The sequence below is a fragment of the Diadema antillarum genome, unplaced genomic scaffold, assembly GCF_040938485.1.
Source record: "Diadema antillarum isolate AM-2024a unplaced genomic scaffold, OU_Dant_1.0 scf00000206, whole genome shotgun sequence".
NCBI classification, from domain to species: Eukaryota; Metazoa; Echinodermata; class Echinoidea; order Diadematoida; family Diadematidae; genus Diadema; species Diadema antillarum.
In genome coordinates, this window is record NW_027271095.1 from 271,372 (window position 1) to 290,612 (window position 19,241).

The following is a 19,241-nucleotide window of genomic DNA, read 5'->3' on the forward strand; positions in this document are numbered from 1 at the left end:
CAGAGGAATGATATCTTGTTGGTCCAAAAACTTACAGAACAGAATGTAGTATTGTTCACTGGCAACTAATCCAATGATTTGAGCATTTGTAGGAGGATTTTGCTTTTAATTCTCTCAAATTACATTGCAGTCCCCAGTCAAATATTACCAGCTTGATATTTGCTATCTGGTATCACATAATGATGAAAAGCACTTCTCAAAAAACTTTTTGATCTGATATTTTGTATTAATTTTATCCTTCCTTATGAATCACGTCATCATTTTGAAGAGGCAGTTGGCCTAAAATTGCTCTGTATATGAAGAGTGCATTTGGACATTCCTCAAATGGACCAATTTGTAAGACAATGGATGAAACATCTGTCGAGGGGAGTCTGTGAACTCTGACACTAGCGAAACACGTAACCAATTATACAAAGCCAGCCAACTATTAAGAATTGCTGGACACCTTTAATAGCAAAGGCTTGGTTTCTAAGCCCCACTATCTGTCTGATGCAAGAAGAACATGTGGGTCAAACCTCTCTACTGCTATGGAGCTTACCAAATGAATAGCAATGCTACATTGCATGTTTACTCCTACTGCAAAATATTTGTTTAATAGCAGAAAACAGCAAATAAGACAAACTTTCCATCACAGTACTACAAGAAGGGCATTAGCAAATTAAACACCAATGTCATCAACAATCTTTCTGTTATAAAAAGATTCGTCGAGATTACACACTTGTATCATTTACAGTGACGCCTTTTGTTTTATTTCCACCAACATAAACATGACACAGACTTTCTTGAAATCACGATATTCGCTGGCTTTGTCATTTCATTAAATTTGATGCAGCATGGCGTACATATGGTACATCTATATATTATTATATAATCTGCGTATAAAGCTAGCCATTCAACCTAACATTTGAGACACAATGCATATATACACTACTCAAAAAAAGTTAAGGACCACTTTTTAATGTGTGTATACAATTTTCAAACCGGGTGTTGTATTTCTAGAAATACCCGAATATGGCTGTCTTGAATCTCCTCAAACACCCTGTAACAATTTCACACATGGGTGGTTTCAGTTGTTGCATGATGTCTCTCGCATTATTGCATATCCTGAAAAGTGGGCCCATTGTGAAGTGGTACAAATGTGTACAAATGTGTACGTTTTAAAAAGTGGTCCTTAACTTTTTTTGAGTAGTATATATGCATACCTAAAAAGCATACACAAATAGATATGAACATACAAAACAACAACCATACACACACACACACAGAAACTGACATGACACTTCAATGCATGAAGTGCAATTATAGTTGACATGAATTCCCACTGTGTGTTTCTCGGAAATATATCTATATTACAAGATATACTGTACACTTTTACTGAGGTCATTGATGTTGATAATGCCACAGAAATTCCAACCATGTGCACTCTGTGATGACAAAAGAGGGTTTACCACAATCAAGAGCTTTCATAGAGTTCAGTTTCAATCCTTCACCTCAGGTCCGACTGGTCAATTTCAAACACAAGTCATCTCCTAGGTAGCATGGCACTAACTTTGTGGTCTTGCATTCACTCCCTCTTACTCTCACTATGGGTTACTTTTCTGAATCTCTTTCAATAATTGCAAGGCAAAGGGGTTTTGCAGACAGAATAGTAATTACCATATATACTGTTAAAGGTGAAAATGGTAGTGACTTCATCCTACAATTGTAGCCCCCACCCCCCCCCCCCCTTCATTTGTAGCCTCAAGAAAGAAGTTATGAAACCATAACCCTGGGTCAGTAGGCCTACTTTGTCGCTCCCTGGTTATTGCGCATGTGATTGTAATAGAGAGACGCATGCTCACTTTTCATGGACACCAGAACAATATAAGTGCAAAGAACTGTGAATCCACTGCATTGTGATATGCCAGTGACAACAACAACAAAGAAAAGTCCCAAGATGTAATGTAAGTTATCAAACATATATAAAATCTGATTCCAAATGACCATAAAACTTGTTCTTCCTCTTAGATTAACACAGCTGATGTTCTTTGTTTTGGTCAAAGAAGAAGATTAGAGAGCACTACTATATTGGCACTGCCAGTCATGAACGCAATGATTGCAAGGGCAAAACATGTAAAATGGATTCGATTGATAAACAATGTACCTGAGCTCCCAAGTGTGACAAGATGATAGCCAATTTGTCAGAGAATAAGCTCAATGGAAATTTCATGTGACATTATCAACATCAGATCCACATCAAAGACTTAACACAGGAAGTGCTGAAACAGAGAGAGAAAGATACTGGTCAAGAAATATTGTAAACGCAGAAATTTTCACGGTATATTAATTTTGTGGTATTACATTTGGCTAACATGAACTCTAAAGCACGCAAAAATATCTTTCGACAATTTTGTCTGCACATTTTGAATAGGTTGACAATTGTGCAGCGTGAATTCAAGAACCCGCAAATATGTTTTTGAGCCGCTTATTAATCGTGCGAAAATATCAATGTTTACTGTAGATAGAGAGAGATGGACTGAGAGACCTAAGTGAGACAGGAAGAAAAATAAAGAAAACCTCTTCAACAATGGAACAGAACAAAAGAACAATGGAACATAATCTTCTCTTCACCTTGTTACTTTACTCAACTATCACTGTCATCTCACAGTGGATTGGATGAAAACATAAAAGGTTAGATCATTTACAGCAGGATTTTTTTTGCTTGCCTCCACCTTCTTTCTTAATCTTGAAACCCTCGCTGTTGTGCTGCGAGTTAATGCGGGCCACATTCGCTCGTTTCTGCTCCAGAACGTCTGCCGTGACAGCGTTGAACATCTGGTGCGGCAACGTTGGTGCAGCAGGGAAGATTGGGACGCAGAGCAGAAAGATTATTTTTGGTCTATCTATGTCTTCTACGGTACACATGAGGCTCTCACAATACTTATATCTGATCTGTACTTTGCTGCTATGTGGTGAAAACTTTGATAAGCAGGTATGCACCTTGCAGCATGCTTTATCCACAAATGTGTATTGTACCATTTTCTCACATGCATTCAAGTTTTGAACCAGATCTTCATAAAATCACTAGCAATCATTTCATGTCTTCAAAGGCATTGAAAACCAAGCCACTATATTCAAAATGTGAAATGTCCATGCAATAGAGGCTGTTGGATTCCCTTTGTAGCGATAAAAGAAACAGAAGTTCCTTTCATCAAGATCTAAATATTCAGCCAGAGCAACACCGCTCCTAACATTTCAAAATTACTGTACTACATGTATATCTCATTCACTTCAAATGCAAAGAAAATTGGAACATCACTTGAATGCATGGGATAACAAAGTGTTAATAGAAGCTTCTTTTTTTTTTCGTTTTCTTTTGCATCAAGTTAAACTGAAATGATTTACATTGACAGAGTTGATGGAAATGTTACTGCAAAAGTGACTCATTTCATGTAAAACTGATATATCTGTTACTATGTAGATGGTAGTTAAAACTGTCTATGGCATGAATGAAGATCAGCTACATGAAGCATGGCAAAAAGTTATTGGTTACAAACGGTTAGTGTGTGTACATGTGCCATGGAGAGTATTTCCCACATTACAAAGATAGGTACCCTTCTACAGTCCCCGCACATTAACCAAGCTGCGATCGAAACAAAGTTACTAAATCTCAACACGGAAGCTAAGATATCCATGGCTGCAAGATCATAACAGAAAAACAAACAAAGACCACGCTTTTTGTGTCATCAGTGACTACAATCTGCCTTTTCCAATGGCAGCTATTAGGTGACAGAGCACAACTGTTTCTCATCACATTGTTGATAAGCACCAGTTCCAAACACTGGACAAATCCAATCTGTTTATTTCAACGCCCAGATGCCATTATTACTTCCTTGTCAGTAGCTGACCACTGCCGAGCATGTCACTCACTCCCAAGATACTAGAACGCTGTCTACACACTTTGGGCGGGACAGCCTTCCCTGCTGTGTTCTTCCTTCTTTTGCTCCCATCCTTGCGGCTAGCTCCAGCACTATACAATCAGCAGTCACATCATGAATGCTGCCCTCTGCAGGTGACAGACTTCCACGTTCGCGGTTTTTCTCCATGAATTGTTTGTGATTGCAACAAAAACAAAAACCGGTCATTCTGATTACTAGCGAAGTCTTTACATGCGGCCATTTTTAGTTCTCTTGACGTGGAGCATCTCATGGGCATGAAGGGACAACTCGATTGCATTCAAGCATTAAAAAAAAAAGGAGAGAGAAAAAACGTAATCTGGATGACAGGGAAGATGAACTAGTCGGAGAGACAATCATTTACTGCAGCATTTTCCCTTCTTTCCCTTTCCTTTCTTTTCTAGATTGATCTTGCCGTTATCGTTGGGTGCGTTCAGCTTTGCTTGATTTTCGAGTTTTTGCTTTAGGACTAGTGCAGTGATCCCATTAAACATCTGGAGTATGGTGAGAAAGAGGAACGGGGGAGAAAAAATAGGGGGTGGAGAGGTGGAGAGGAGGGAACAAATCCAGGATAAATGTCATAATTTCAATTAAAGTTTTCAAACATTTCTACAAGGCATTACTGGCAACAGGGAAACCCTTATTGGCAAACTTGATCTCCTTGACTTCATTCACTGCCTATAAATGTTTCTGTTGTTGCTTGAAGTTAAAAAACATGATAAACTCAAATCATACGATGCAAATGTGTTAGGAAAATTTAATGTTTTTTCAAGTTGAAACCTTTGGTTAAAGAGGCCAAGATATTTAATACCATATGTTTGTATGATATTGAGATTAATAATGATCAGTTTCTTGAATAAACATGAGCATGCAAATTAACAGATCCATAACAAGCATTTTGGATGAAAGTGATTTTACAAGATCCAGAAGCTATCAAAATAAAATGAAATGGTCATTGCCACATGGATTAACATTGCAATTTCAGCAGTAGCTGGAAGATGAAGAACACATAACACACTGTTATCAACAGTTGAGGATACATCTTTGCGTGTCACCATGAATAATTAAAATATCCCTCCGCAGATCACAACAAATAGACCATATTGCAGTGTATGGGACAAACACAGGCAAATTGATATAATCCCAGACATGTATTCGACTACAAACAAATCCTTTCGTCTTCTTATTTTGTGCACAGCACTGATGAAACTGAAAGTGCTGCAAAAGTAGGATATCCACCCAACAAGAACAAAAGTTAATAAAAACAAAAACAACCAAAAATAGCTCACCAGTTATTTCAAACTCTCTATACCTTCATCATTATATAGTCCTGTGTCATTGAGACTTGTTAATACTGAATAAATCACCCTGGCTGAAAGCAAAACTACGCAGAACACTACACCTGGATGACAAATGATCATCCTTTGAATACTTCAATATCACTAATGCTATCTTCTCTATATACTTGCTCCAGTAAAAGCCATAAATGTTCCGGCAATCTACTTGAAACTATAAAAGGGATAATGATTTGTGAACCCTCCCTTATACAGTATAATAAACCAGGAGACTATTCACAGACCCCACTGTGGCACAATGCTATGGAATTCAGTAAGTGGTAACTTGCTATGCCTTGGTTCTTTTCAGTTGTAAATACCAATAACCAAACAACATAAAAAGGTAAGAGCACTTCAGGATATACTATCACTTGCTTATTGGAAATTCTGCTTTAAGATTATACACATCTAATGAGCCTGATATATACAACGGAAATTGTGTTTGTAAACTAATGGCACTGCACATAAGCAGGCTTATGTACATGAAACTGAAAACATACTTCTTCTATTATGCACCCAGTGTGTAAAGAAACAATTTTCCCCTTTTCCCTTTCTTTTTACAGTATTCTTATCCTTCTCTGAGTGAAGATGAGGAATAATATGACAGGAACAAAAGCGACCTGATGTCTGCAAAAGAAACTGATGTCAGTGAATTTATACAAACATGTAAACAAACCCTCAAGCATCCCACACTCTGCAATATGGCCTACTTGGACTATCATACATGGACAGTGAAACCCACAGTAAGAAAATGGCAAACTACCTTGTATAAATTGATTGCTTCACAAAGAATACATCCCACCACATGACAAAGAAAGAGAGCACTAATAACCATTCAACATGTTTATATATGTTTGTAGCAAGCTAAATTGTACAGCACACAAATGGTATATATAATATTTTGAATCAACACTTTCTTTGAATGAAATTCATTTGATACTACATAATTTTCCCCTCCCAAAATTTGAAACTCAAGCTTTTCCTTCTTTGTTTTTCATTTTTCTCCCCCCAAAGTTAAAGCAAGTGATGCACGCTAAAGCTCAAACAAGTTTTATTTGAAATTTAAGGAAAAATGGAGCATGAAGTCACTGAGTATACAGCAGTCAATCTAAACAATTAAAGCATGTCCCTGAGAATTATGCTACTCAGTTGACGATGAACAGATTCTTCACTTGCTTTAGATCAATATGGGCCCTGATATACTGTATACGCCGAATATTTCGCGAGGTTTTTATTATCGCGAATTTCGCGAGTCAGGTGCTATTCACAAAATTAAAGACATGCGAAAATATTGACTCTAATCAAGCTATGAATCAAAGACGCTTAACCGAAAAGACAGGAAAGTGCGTGCTAATCCTGTACAAAACAAATGGACAGCGTGCGGTCCTCAAGCGTATTACGCACATCACTTGAGATGCGCTGTCTTTGAAGTTGTTGTTTATCAAGTGTCTATGATTGTTTTTAGATCGTGTTGTTGCCAAATTTTTACCTCTGTGAAATAATCCTTATTACTTTAAAATCTCGTTCTTCAAAATAATCCCCTAAATCGAAAAAAAGCTCAGACTATAATTTCTAAATCTTTTTAAGATAATAGAAATACGACTACCTTTGGAAATGAATGATGTGTCTAGGCGTACTGAGTTTGTACTTAGCTCTCTTTTGTATCGTCATGTAGGGTAGCCATTTTGTTTTGTTTCCATTTTTATCACGCGCCTTCCTATCTTGTTAACTCTACTATCTTTGCTATGAATGTGACGTACGCGAATACATTTCTCCATTCAGTACAGGACTCCACGATCACGAATTTAACCACTCGCGAAATCGTCGGGAAGTTCCGATTTGCGAAAATTTAGGCTCGCGAAATATATGGTGTATACAGTATCTACAGACATGGCATCCTGCCTTCCTATAGCAGTTCCATCCACTACCTTCATTTCTTTCAAAGTCAATTCCTTCCTTAGCACACATACCTGCTAGCAGGCTCTAGAGCATGCCTTGATAATGTTACGCCCTCTGGTATTATAAGTGTATAAATATATGTTCAAATGCCTACCATGAATAAAAAAAAAAAAAATCACCTTTACATTTCCCCTTTGTCTTCACAACAAAAGCAGTGCATCAACCATTCAAAGTAATACTAATCCCATACCTATACTACATAACTGTTTGAAATTGTGAATGTAAATACTCCCAAGGGTAAAAGACACAGAGTACAATGCAGTAGGATACTTACCTCTTCTACATTTATATTTTCTTTCGCGCTTGTCTCGTAGAGTTGAATACCCATTTGTTCTGCAAACTTTTGTGCATCATCTGTCTCCACCACCTTCCTCTCCGGTGAGTCGTTCTTGTTTCCCACTGCACAAAGAAGCGAAGGGCAATCATGGTGAGTCTTTACAGAGACAAACAATGCCGTTTCATACAGGTGGAGTTTAATCTGTTCCTAGCAGATACCACTAGAATGAGGATTGGGGATGATCACAGCAGCTGATGAAAAAAAAAAAGTGTTAAGTTGCACCTGTAGGACTACCACTAGATGATGAGGTATTGCATAGATGCATGCATGTACTAGCAAAAGGGGAACAAAATGCATCCTAGATACATGTGTTCACAACCTTGCTGAACAATGATACTCTCCAAGATCTGAGGAAACAAATGTGAATATTTGGGGAAAATTATCATGAGAAAAAGGTTTGTGGTGTGTGTGTGTCTGACACAAAATTGTTTCATTGAACTATAGGGATTTAGGGATCTCTTTTCAACTACTTGTCAAATACAATCATATGAAACACATCTCGACATTATATAATGGGGTGCCGTTTTAAACGTTGTACAAGGGCATTTGGCTCAAACATGTTAAAGTACAAGCTGGCTGAGAACCAATTCTTCTTTGTGTGAACTGTGCCAAGAGCCATACTGCACATTTTGTATACTCATAGAAGTTGATAATATGCAATGAACACATCTTTAATTAGAATTTCCTGAACATTTTATTCAAAGCAAGCAGGCTCAACAAGTCATTGAGGACATAGTCTTTCAGGTAAAATCATCATAATGAATGCACGAGAAAGCTGTATGAGATGTTTCGCAGTACACACTGCCACCAAAAAGACAATTACTATTATACCAAGTATCACATTTCATGATAGAAAGTAAAAGTGAAATATTACTGGTAGAGCATGGCATGTGACTCTTAGTGTGTGGTGGCTGATTGTTGACCATCCCATCTAGCACTGGTTGGGTAAGAACACTATCAAAATGAAGTATTGATATCATTCCGGCTACTGGATGTCATTCATGCATGTGTGCATGGTAATTAATTCCAACTGTGTCTCAAAAGGACCTATGTACTAGGATTCAGGATACAATATACCTGAAGATGGTGGACCACACAGTAAACATTCAGAGAAGGCAACATTCATTTGCATATTAACTTAATACTTCATCATCGTCGTGAATGAATCCTAGTCCTTCTTTTCTTTCACTCTGTTTGTTTTCTCTCACTGTCTTTCTCTTTCACAAGAGAGCTTACTTGTGTTTGTATAAGTATGTATGTGTGTGTGTGTGCTTTTTGTTGTTGTTTTACATATATCTAAGCAACTTGCTTCCCTGATGTTATTTTGTCCACGAGGAGACAGCAAAATACATGTTTTTATTTTCGCACTAGTTTCCAGTTGAGAGAAAAGTGCAATAATTTCAACACTGGAAAAATGTCCACTTTTGCAATACTTTCATTTTCATGAGAACACAAGAAAAGCTAAGATTTTGCAATGGTGTATCATATCTGACAATTGTACTTCCCAGGGAAATGCATCAATGTTTGTGCTATCTTCCTTTTTTTGTCAAGGAGAGCATATTGTTTCAATAGTCCTTTGATAGCTGAACAGCATGCATGTCACAGATGAAGTAATTTATTTTTTTTTTTTTTTGGGGGGGGGGGGGGGGGGGGGGAGGGGGGGGGGCACAGACAAAAGGCAGCTAAAATTCGACAAAGTATGACGAACATAACCAAACTGGTATACCACATGAGAAAGTTATTGTCAGATGTTGCATATGGGACCATTACGTACGAGGATAGAAACCTGGAAAGCTCTCTAGACTACTCACCTAATATCCTACTGACCACCTCACAGTTCTGTTCAATTTCATGCAGCCATCTCTTGACATTTACAAATGATTCTGCGCTTGTGACGTCATACACCACTATGACACCGTGCGTCCCTCTGTAATACCTGGACAGGAGCATAAAAACAAAACACAATCACTGTATTGTGGGATTATGCACTGCATTTGTACAAACTGGATTTTATCACAAGAACCCTGCAGACAAGAGACATATCAAGCACAGGAGAAATTTAGTGTAATGAAGATATTGTGGAAAGTTTCAGACTGAGAGAAGAGAAATAGTGACAATGAATTTAGTTGAAAACTTCCCTAAACTGATTTTACAACAGACAGACAAGATGAATAACCATCATGGATTTTTAATTTTAAAAAAAAAATGAAATATCAATATCTGACATACAAGTTCCTTCTAGTTTACCATCTTATCAATTTCCTTGACTTCCATCCATACCTTTGTTCAAGACAAAATTATATAATAAACAGAATACATGTACAGCTGTACTGCATAATCTACAGTACGTACAATTATACACCCGAATGTTGTATTACCAAGTACGGTGTATGATGATACAAATCACCATTAATTGGTGGAACTACATTGTATGGGAGCACCAATGTCCAACTTTATCTCTCCATACAGCGTGTATGTCTCAGAACTCCCTGAGTTAGCCTACAAGTGTAGCATTCAGCAAGATCCACTAGCATGCCATGGAACACTTTAGACTCCATGGCTCCTGTCTATTAGTGTGAGATTTCTTTTCCTACCATCACTTGGAGTGAGGCACATGGCCTCACAGGTTCTCAAACTGGACACAAAATGATTTCTTGCATCCAACAAGTATATGCTGATTTACTGCCGTATTCCATCATTGTTATTCATGAATAGATTTCCTCGAAGGACTACAAGACAAGCTATCGAATCCACCATTACAACATTAGTGAATTTCAACACATGGAATCAGGTTTGCCTGCATTAGTTGTTGCTTTGTTACGCAGGAACCGAACAGACTTTCTGGTTATCAGGAACAAACTTGTTATAAAGGTTTGATGCAAAAAATTTGAATATCTTGTAATATGGTCAGTCGCATTGCATACACGTAGGCACCAAGTCTTACACAGTGTGTGGCCTCTCCATATTATGTCTTGGGGTGCGTTCGAGTGCTCTCCTAACGCGAACTGTACCGTACTGTACCCGTGCCAGAGGAGCGCTCGAACCCTCCTAAAGTGTACCATACCGTACCGTACTGTATCGAGTCAAAAGTGGACCACTTCCCGATGTGCTCCAAAAGCGCACCAAAAGCGTACCCAAAGTTCGCTGTAAAGCATGCGCGCATTATGCGCATACATCGTAATGCAAAGACATCATTCTCTTTGTTCGGGACAGCTGTTAGTAGTTCAAGCGCCAGGTGGATGACATTCTTGCAACAATAATGCATGACCTTTTCTAAAAATAACTCGTGAGGTTCGCTTTCTTGACCGAGCACTCGAACGCTTCAAATCTGGCACAGTTCGGTATGGTACGCTTTGGTTCACTGTAGAGCGCTCGAACGCACCTAAAGTCAATTCTGTCTTACAATGACTTGCTTTGGTATGGAGCCTTTAACAGCCCAATCTCACATCATATATATGAATATTAAATGTTGTTCTAAACACAAAATGCTTGCAAATGTTTTCCTGACATAGCAGCAAATAATGGATGTTTACTGGATTCCAAGTTTGGAAATGTATTAAGTAGTTTCAACTGTTCATTACTGGGTCATAACAGAAAATACACAAGTTGAATAAATCACAAATCTGGCCTTTTACAACATTTATATGAAAATAGATATTACGGCATGGATATTGAAGTCACAAATCAAGTGTGCCAGATGCTATACAAAGACAACAGATAAATACACGCTAAGTCTGCCTACCAGTAATTCACCTGCAATTCAAAAGTCTATATTGATACTGATTTCACTGGCAAGCATAAAATTTGTTTAAACATTTGTGTGGTTGCAAGACTGAGTCTGCATCACCTCTTTACAAAATAAATCATCATCACAGCAACTTATATCAACATCAATTTGAACTTCTTTGGGTCCCCGAGTATCTAAATTCTATTATAAAATTTGAGACACACACAAAAAAAAACCCATCACTTCATGCCTTCAAAAAAAAAGACAACTAAAACTCAGCAAACTATTGATCAAAATGATATGGTTTTCCCTCTATGTGAATCCTAAAATTTCCCAGCATTGGAATCTACAATCTCCCATTCACTCTCGTCTGACATGATGAAAGTAAGAAACTCTACACTTACGTTGATGTGATTGTTCTAAACCTCTCCTGGCCTGCTGTATCCCAGATCTGGAGCTTGACCTTTTCACCTTTGACATCAATAGTCCTGATTTTGAAATCTACACCAATTGTGGTAATGTAAGATCCTACAAGGAAGAATGCAGAAAGAAGGGGGGTGTAAAAACATAGCAAAGAAACAAGGAATATGTCAAAGTAACCAGCAATTTCTGTATGAGAAAATGAAACAGAAACCAAGGTATACACATAGGATCTCCAGACATCTCCTTCATACATACATTGCACTATACCATTGCATAAATCATGCTCATTTCTATACCCACTTGTAACGTACAAGTACCTACACACAAGCACACACACCATATAGATTTACAGCAACATACATATATTACCTTACTGTAAATATCATTGCACACTTTAATCATGAAGGATTCTTACATGTACCATTAGTGTTATTGACTTTTTAAGTCCCATGTGGTTTGGTGTTACATCATTTTGAAATGATTTCTACATTATTCATTGTCAGTGCTTCATAGGGTAGAACAATAGATTCTTTTATTTAAGCCTTTTGCTTTCATACATTGTTTGATTCAGTTGTAGAAGTGTCAAAAGTCTTCTCATTTTAAATTTATAGCTTATTCTTAATTGGCAAGTCATTTTGAAGACTAAAATACCCGCTTCTCTTTCAAACTGGCATTTTTTTTTTCATTTCTTTCCTCATTCTGTGCAGATGTAATCAATTTGACAAGATTTGTCTAATCTTTCTGCAATATAGGAAACACAGCGAAAGAGTTGTCCACTTAATGACAAGACTTTTTTTTTTTTTTTTTGCAGCAATATTACCTCAGGATGTTACAGGTTTTGCAGCTTACAACTAAAATCTAGCCATACAGTGATTTCGAATGGCATTTTTCACAAAGCAATCATAATCAGGACACGGAACAGGACACGGAACATGGCACAGAAATTAGTCAGGGCGAATTATTATACAGCAACGGACTGATTCTTTCCTCATAAAGTCATTTTCTTTTCTTTCTTTTCTTTACCAGCATTTTCAATGTATTCAGAAAGACATTGGCAAAAAATTAAATTTTAGGCTACACGTACCTGAAATGTTTATTTTGTTTGGGAAAATCACAAATTACAGTGTTTTTTAACTTCCTTCACTAAGAGTCCTCAATATCAAGTTTAAATGAAAAACAACAACAAATGAATTAATAATGACAACAGAACATACAGATTTAGTATTGACCATCACTAAAATGTGGCCATATGCTGAACATCTGGTAAATACGCTTGTTGTATACCACCATGGATCTGGTGCATAGAACACCACCTTTACCTACAAGCATTTTATACACCTCATAATGCTTCCTAATGTCCATCACTGACTCTGATGAAATTTCACTTCCTGGTAGGCTCATGAAATTATGCAGATTCACAACTCAGTTATATTATAGTAGGAAATTGCATGAGACTATTAAACTGTGCATCCATTGTCAGATAGAGCACGCTAAACAAACGCCAGCTTTAGATTTTCTATTGTACTTGATACTAGCTGAATTCATTAAGTTTCAGAGTCACAGTGAATGTTTCAAGATATTAAAACTTTGGCAAAGTTTAAAATTGTAGTTTACCAATGGCATTAACTTCACATCAATAAAATTTCTCCAAAATAAGGCTTCGATATTTAAGAAGAAGACTATAATAGTTAATTTGCCACATCAATTCACATCATGACAAATGTTTCAACATCAGGGTTTGGAATGTTCTTTGATGAGGTTGTAAGTTCCTCAATAGCATTTCAAACCCTTACCATAAATCATTCAGTACGTTCCCTCCGATACTAGTCATCATCTGTATAATGTGTCCACTTCTCCTGTCTCATAAGCATGCTTTTACAGAGTTGTAAATTAATACATACACTATGCATATCACCAAGTATTTTACTGCATGCTGTAACAATGTACTGATGCTGCTGCAAAGTCTGCTAGAGTCTTACCTGAGAAAGTGTTGTCTGCGAACCTCAATAGAAGGCTACTCTTTCCTACACCTGTACAAAGAAATGAGACAAAGGGAAAATGAAACATAAACAGGAAGTGAATAACACAAGTACCCCTCCTCAATTGATTCTGTGCCCAGTAAAAGTAATGCAGTACAATTAATGTACATGTACAGCTGCACTGACCAATTTGAAGTAGAAATGTCATTTATACAACTGGGCTAATGTATTGTCATATCAATAATAAAGGCAATGTGCATTTACAGACTGTACACGTAGATAGTACATGATAAGTAAGATTTCAAAGATTTTTCAAATTGCTAACTGTCGCAGTAACTCAGAGATCATGCCAGATAAAGCTATTTCATCTATTTTATTTTGAGTTTAACATAAAGTGCTAACACAAGCAAGGAGCCTAAAATATGATGTAACTGTGCATTCATATTTGTATTGTACACTGTATATGTGGTGACAATCCAATCAAGATCACACAATCACCTCAAAGTTGCCCAATATACAACTAGTACATGTGTACAACAGACCATTACATACAAGGTCAACTGTATGTAAAGTTTTGCATGATGATTTGGCTCACTTTTGTACAACTTTGGTACAAGTATGTACAGCTGCACTGTGTAGTGTACCAAAGACCTTCTTTATACGCTAGCCTCTACAGTCAGGGGCGGATCCAGGAATTCCGCAAAGGGGAGGCACCTTTGCAAAATTAAAGGAGAGCGCACATACACTACCTCCCCCCCCCCCCCCCCCCATTTTTTCTTTTCTTTTGTTTTAACCAAAAATAAAGAGGGGGCGCGCCCCAGTGTGCCCCCCTCTGGATCTACCACTGACAATCTAAAAATACACAAACCCCCTTTCCTATTGCAGTTACTCTTATGACAGTCTGTACACACATGTACAATGTATATCAAATGGGATGCATTTTACAGACAGTGTACATTGTATCATATTGTAATCTTTTGCAAAAGAAAGCAAAAGATCAATGAGCAAATCAGACACACATGCAAAGAAACAAATGTATGGAAAATGTAATGCAAGTGAGACAGTTGTCTGCCACTGAGACAGTTGTCTGCCACTGCTTCTGTAGGAACTACAGTACATCAGTCTTATCAAAACGCAATTACTGGCACAGTGTAGACTTTTAAAATAATGCCTCAGAGTTTTTTGTAGTTTCTCAAGAGTTTTTCTTGAGACTTTTCATGAGATTAACAGCACAATGCATGATCATGTCTCTTGCCCATCGATACACAAGGAAGCTACATGTAACTCTCATGTACAGGTTGTATAGGCCCTATGACTATTCCTGGTAATCAAGTATCAGTACGTATACCTTTTGTACTTTGTGTGCAAAGTACATTGTAACAGAGTCCCATGCTGGAGGTGTCACAGTAATGTGAAACAATCACAATATCTATTGATGTGCCTCCAGAATTCTGTTCTGTGAAGCAATCACAATATCTACTGATGTGCCCTCAGAATTCTTTTTATTCAGCATAAAGGCAATTTCAAATAGGGAGAGGGTTATCTTCAAATTTTTAAGTTCGTGTTACTGCAGTGTGACTGCAGAATAACTCTACTTAAACACATCTGTCTCAGCTATGGCAGCCTGTTTTAACACTTTCTTACTGCCATGACAAATTTATAAAACCACTAAAAACAAGACATCAAGTATTTCCTTTTGAAAGGTATTCTTTGAACTCACATTAACAATTGAACAACCCCATACGAGAATGACTAAACTTGTGCTTTTCTCTTCCCAACACATATCATGACTACAATAACATCTCCACTGAGGTGTTTCAAATAAAAATAGCAAATTTATCAAATGTTATACATTGTAATATTCTGTGCAGCTATGCCACTATACATTGATATCCATGTCACAGTGAACATGAAGTGATCCATATCTTACAGGTTTAATAATCCACTTACTAGACCTATGATTATTTTATGTCTTTTGTGGAATTATAGTAAAATGCAGAGTGAGGTGCAACTGCCACTGAGATCACTGATGTCGTGTGTGTGATGAACGCTGATCTTATGCAGCACTGCTATATCATTATCCTTTTTGTAACAAACTGATGTTGTTGTTTTTTTTTTACAGAGCACCTGAAATAACTTATTTTTGGGTAACCCAGGATACAGCACTGAAAAGAAAAGAAAATCTAAAATATATATAATGTATAAATAAATGAATAGTTCAACAAAATGACAGATTTCTATTTGGTACCCCCAGGGTACCGAAAAAAAAAAAAAAAACGCATCATATATGTACATAGTACTGTAAAAGTGGAAATTTTCGTGCATTACGTGTAACCACAAGCTAGCGTGAAAATAAAAGCACACAAATATTTTTGCATGCCATATATTCCAGTACATTGAATTAAAGACAAGCGAAATCCACCTTACTCAGCCGAGCGCGAAAAAATGTGCGCGAAAATATCCACTTTTACAGTATGTTTTAATTTCCAGAAGATCAGCAATGGGATATGGTAGCATTTGTATCATTTCTTCAACCACAGGCATGTACATATGTACACAACACTGTAGACTCCCTTCCTTGATGAAAGGGTAAAACTGATGCATTTCTAGACTAGCTGCATCATGATCATGAATGGAATTTGTGACATTTAGGATGGTATGCCAACATGAGAAATCCCTTGGGCAAACAATGTCATGGGTCTCTTCAACAACTCACAAATCTTGAACATGGAAGCTATTACTGACAACCTACTACCAATGCCCTGCCGGTGGCATAGATACAAAAGCCTGCAGATATTTGACATTCTGTCAAAAAGTGCAATCAGCTTAAACCAACATCCTCTATAAAAGATGACAGATGATGTAAAATTGAAGGAGCTATCATCAGTACATTATGCACTCTGTATTTAACTATTAAAATGTGATCTCAAAGGAAAATTCAACTAAATTAATTGACAGATGCAAAAGTGAGAGTCCCAATAGAGTCAGACATTGAAGGAAATGTACTGCACAGGCATTCCCAAAACAGTGATCGGATCACACTCAATTGATAAGCAAATAAAGATAATTGATGATGTCACTTTCGCTCTAGTCTGAGCTCTTCCCCTTGCTTGCATTGTAGTATGTACAACATGTAGGCCTATACAGAAATAGCATTAACAAGTTTCATATTACTCACCATTACTATGAAAACTCGTAATTGCTACCCATTGCAACTGGAGAAGAATTTGATGCTAAGAATATAAACAGTACCCTTTCTCAAAGTAATGTCTTCAAAAAGAAAATTTGGTTACGATTAATGTGAAACTAAAAATGAATGGGAGCAATGGGTAGCCATGATATCATCACCAAAACTACTGTACATGTACAATGTTGTACTTCAATACAACACATCCATGTCATGTGACTGTGACAGATGGCATTTTGTCAAAACATGAGAAAACATACAGTTCTCAAACTTCAAATGAGTTTATTTTCAGTTTGACTTCACTGAAAGTCTCGCAGTTCATTTGCTTGAACATGGATTTTGTTTTCAATCTGTAAGTGCACTGTGCACATGTGTACATGTGTACACTGTACAGGTCAATCAAATTCCTACATTTGTATAATGTGTAAATGGTACTCTCACGTTGCCTTCCCTCCTCTGGATGCCTACAACTTTAAACTGTACAAGACAAATCATTATATAATAATATATTGTTTAGTATCTGATTTTACAACTGTATCAGTGTGCATTAAAGACATACATTGTACACACTACACTTTAGTAAAATTGTAGTCTTCACACATAAAATTACAAGGTTTATATTCTGACAATGAGTACACACATATCACAGAGAAGTCCAATTCACACTACAATGTAGATCTACTGTACAAGTACATGTACATTGTAGGTTGTTTTCACACATACTGATAGTGTGTAATTCGAGTTGCGATTCTAGTGATGCATCACTAGAATCCAATTCAAATGATGCATTCTAGCCATGTGTATGCAAACTGGAATTGTGGTGGGTAATTCAAACTGAGATTCATAATGTATTATGATGGTCCAGACGTGTTTTCCAGTGATGATTCTCCAGAATTACGAAACAAAACAGTCATGTGTAGCGACCTCTAAATTGTGTCGTTTTTGTTTGTTTGTTTGTTTGTTGTTGTTGTTTTTTTTTTTTTGGGGGGGGGGGGCGAAACTTATAGTGACCTTTTACCCACTTTCACAGAAAAACTGCACTCCTTGTTGCTCAAGGGTGATTGATGAGAACTCAGAAAGAAGCCACACCTTCTCTCCTCGCTCTGACATTCAAAACCACAAAATCTGTGCATCCTTCCTCAGTCGTGTGTGCAGATGATAATTCGAATTGTACCATATTTGTAAATTTGTAATTCAGCATTACAGTTACATTGTACGTTTCCTGACCCGTGTGAAAATGGTCTTAGACTCTGCCAGAATATATTGCCTACATTGAAAGGGGCTGAATGGTTGAGGGGGAAAAAAAAATCATTAAATTCAAATCAAACACAACAGCGAAGAGCCAGCTCATATGTGGCAATTTCCTTTCCAATCTGGCAACAGACAGAGTATATTTATTACAGTGGTAAGCAATATGTACTCTGTTAGCAGAGCTCAAAACTCACTGCTGCTCATACAATTCCAAACTTGTGAAAGTTATTGGGCTGCTTTCTCTGGGGTCCTACAGCGTATAAACCTCACTAGTATTCTTTTTATACCCATCTATGGCCACTTCACACACATTGTCCCAAACTTTTGTATACAATTGCTTGGCATACAGAAACGTTCATCTGTCAGTTGTACAATGTATACACTCATATCTATTTTGTACATTGTACATAATGGGGGTGGGCACCTAATCTACAAGACGTTAGAGCATTATTTTTGCACTGGGTCAAACACCACTTTTGTGTGTGTTGTTGTTGCTGTTGTTTTTAGATCAAGATATTGTCATCATTAGTAGAAATCACTTCAAAAATGTACACATTTTTCTAAGTTATTTCATACTGAAAGCCAAAGTATTGCAGTTCATCTGTATCCTTGACGTATTTGTTTCATTGATTGTGCATTTCGTTCAGGGAAAAATTAACAAGTTGGAAATGAACTCAATGCAACTCAACAACTTTATACTACAATGTATAAAAACACTAACAAAGGGGGGTGAACCTTTTAATGATTGGATTTAAAAACTACTGAAGAGAGAATTGACCAATATCTCACATACTCTTCTTCCACTTTAAAAAAAAAATGGTTGCCTTGACAAATATATAATTTTATTAATGTACAATTGTAGATCCCTGTACAGTGCATTGTTGAATGTTTGGGGTCTGCCAACATTATACTGTAGGCCCTAACTGTGAGTGAATGAAAAAATGTCAGTGAAAAAGATAAAGTCGCTCATATGAGCTACTATGAGAGTGTGTCTTATGAGCGAAAAGTCTCTAATAAGACTTTCATGAAACAGATCCCAGATGTGAAAATTTGGCTAAAGATAATTTCTAATGGTACCAGTACCCAAACAGTGGGAAATTTGCTACTTT

At 37.0% G+C, this 19,241-nt stretch overlaps 1 protein-coding gene across 1 annotated transcript in view; it reads right to left on the minus strand.

The window, feature by feature from the left end:
- Positions 1 to 2,704: 2,704 nt before the first annotated feature.
- LOC139724075 (ras-related protein Rab-35-like) overlaps positions 2,705 to 19,241 on the minus strand; it is a 35,532-nt gene continuing 18,995 nt past the window's right edge. Inside the window, exons 2-6 of the mRNA XM_071635279.1 lie at positions 13,695 to 13,745; positions 11,697 to 11,820; positions 9,377 to 9,501; positions 7,503 to 7,627; positions 2,705 to 4,429 (exon numbers count right to left, since the gene is read on the minus strand). Coding sequence (XP_071491380.1) covers positions 4,292 to 4,429; positions 7,503 to 7,627; positions 9,377 to 9,501; positions 11,697 to 11,820; positions 13,695 to 13,745 — 563 coding nt within the window. The 3' untranslated portion in view covers positions 2,705 to 4,291. The remainder of the gene's footprint in view (positions 4,430 to 7,502; positions 7,628 to 9,376; positions 9,502 to 11,696; positions 11,821 to 13,694; positions 13,746 to 19,241) is intronic.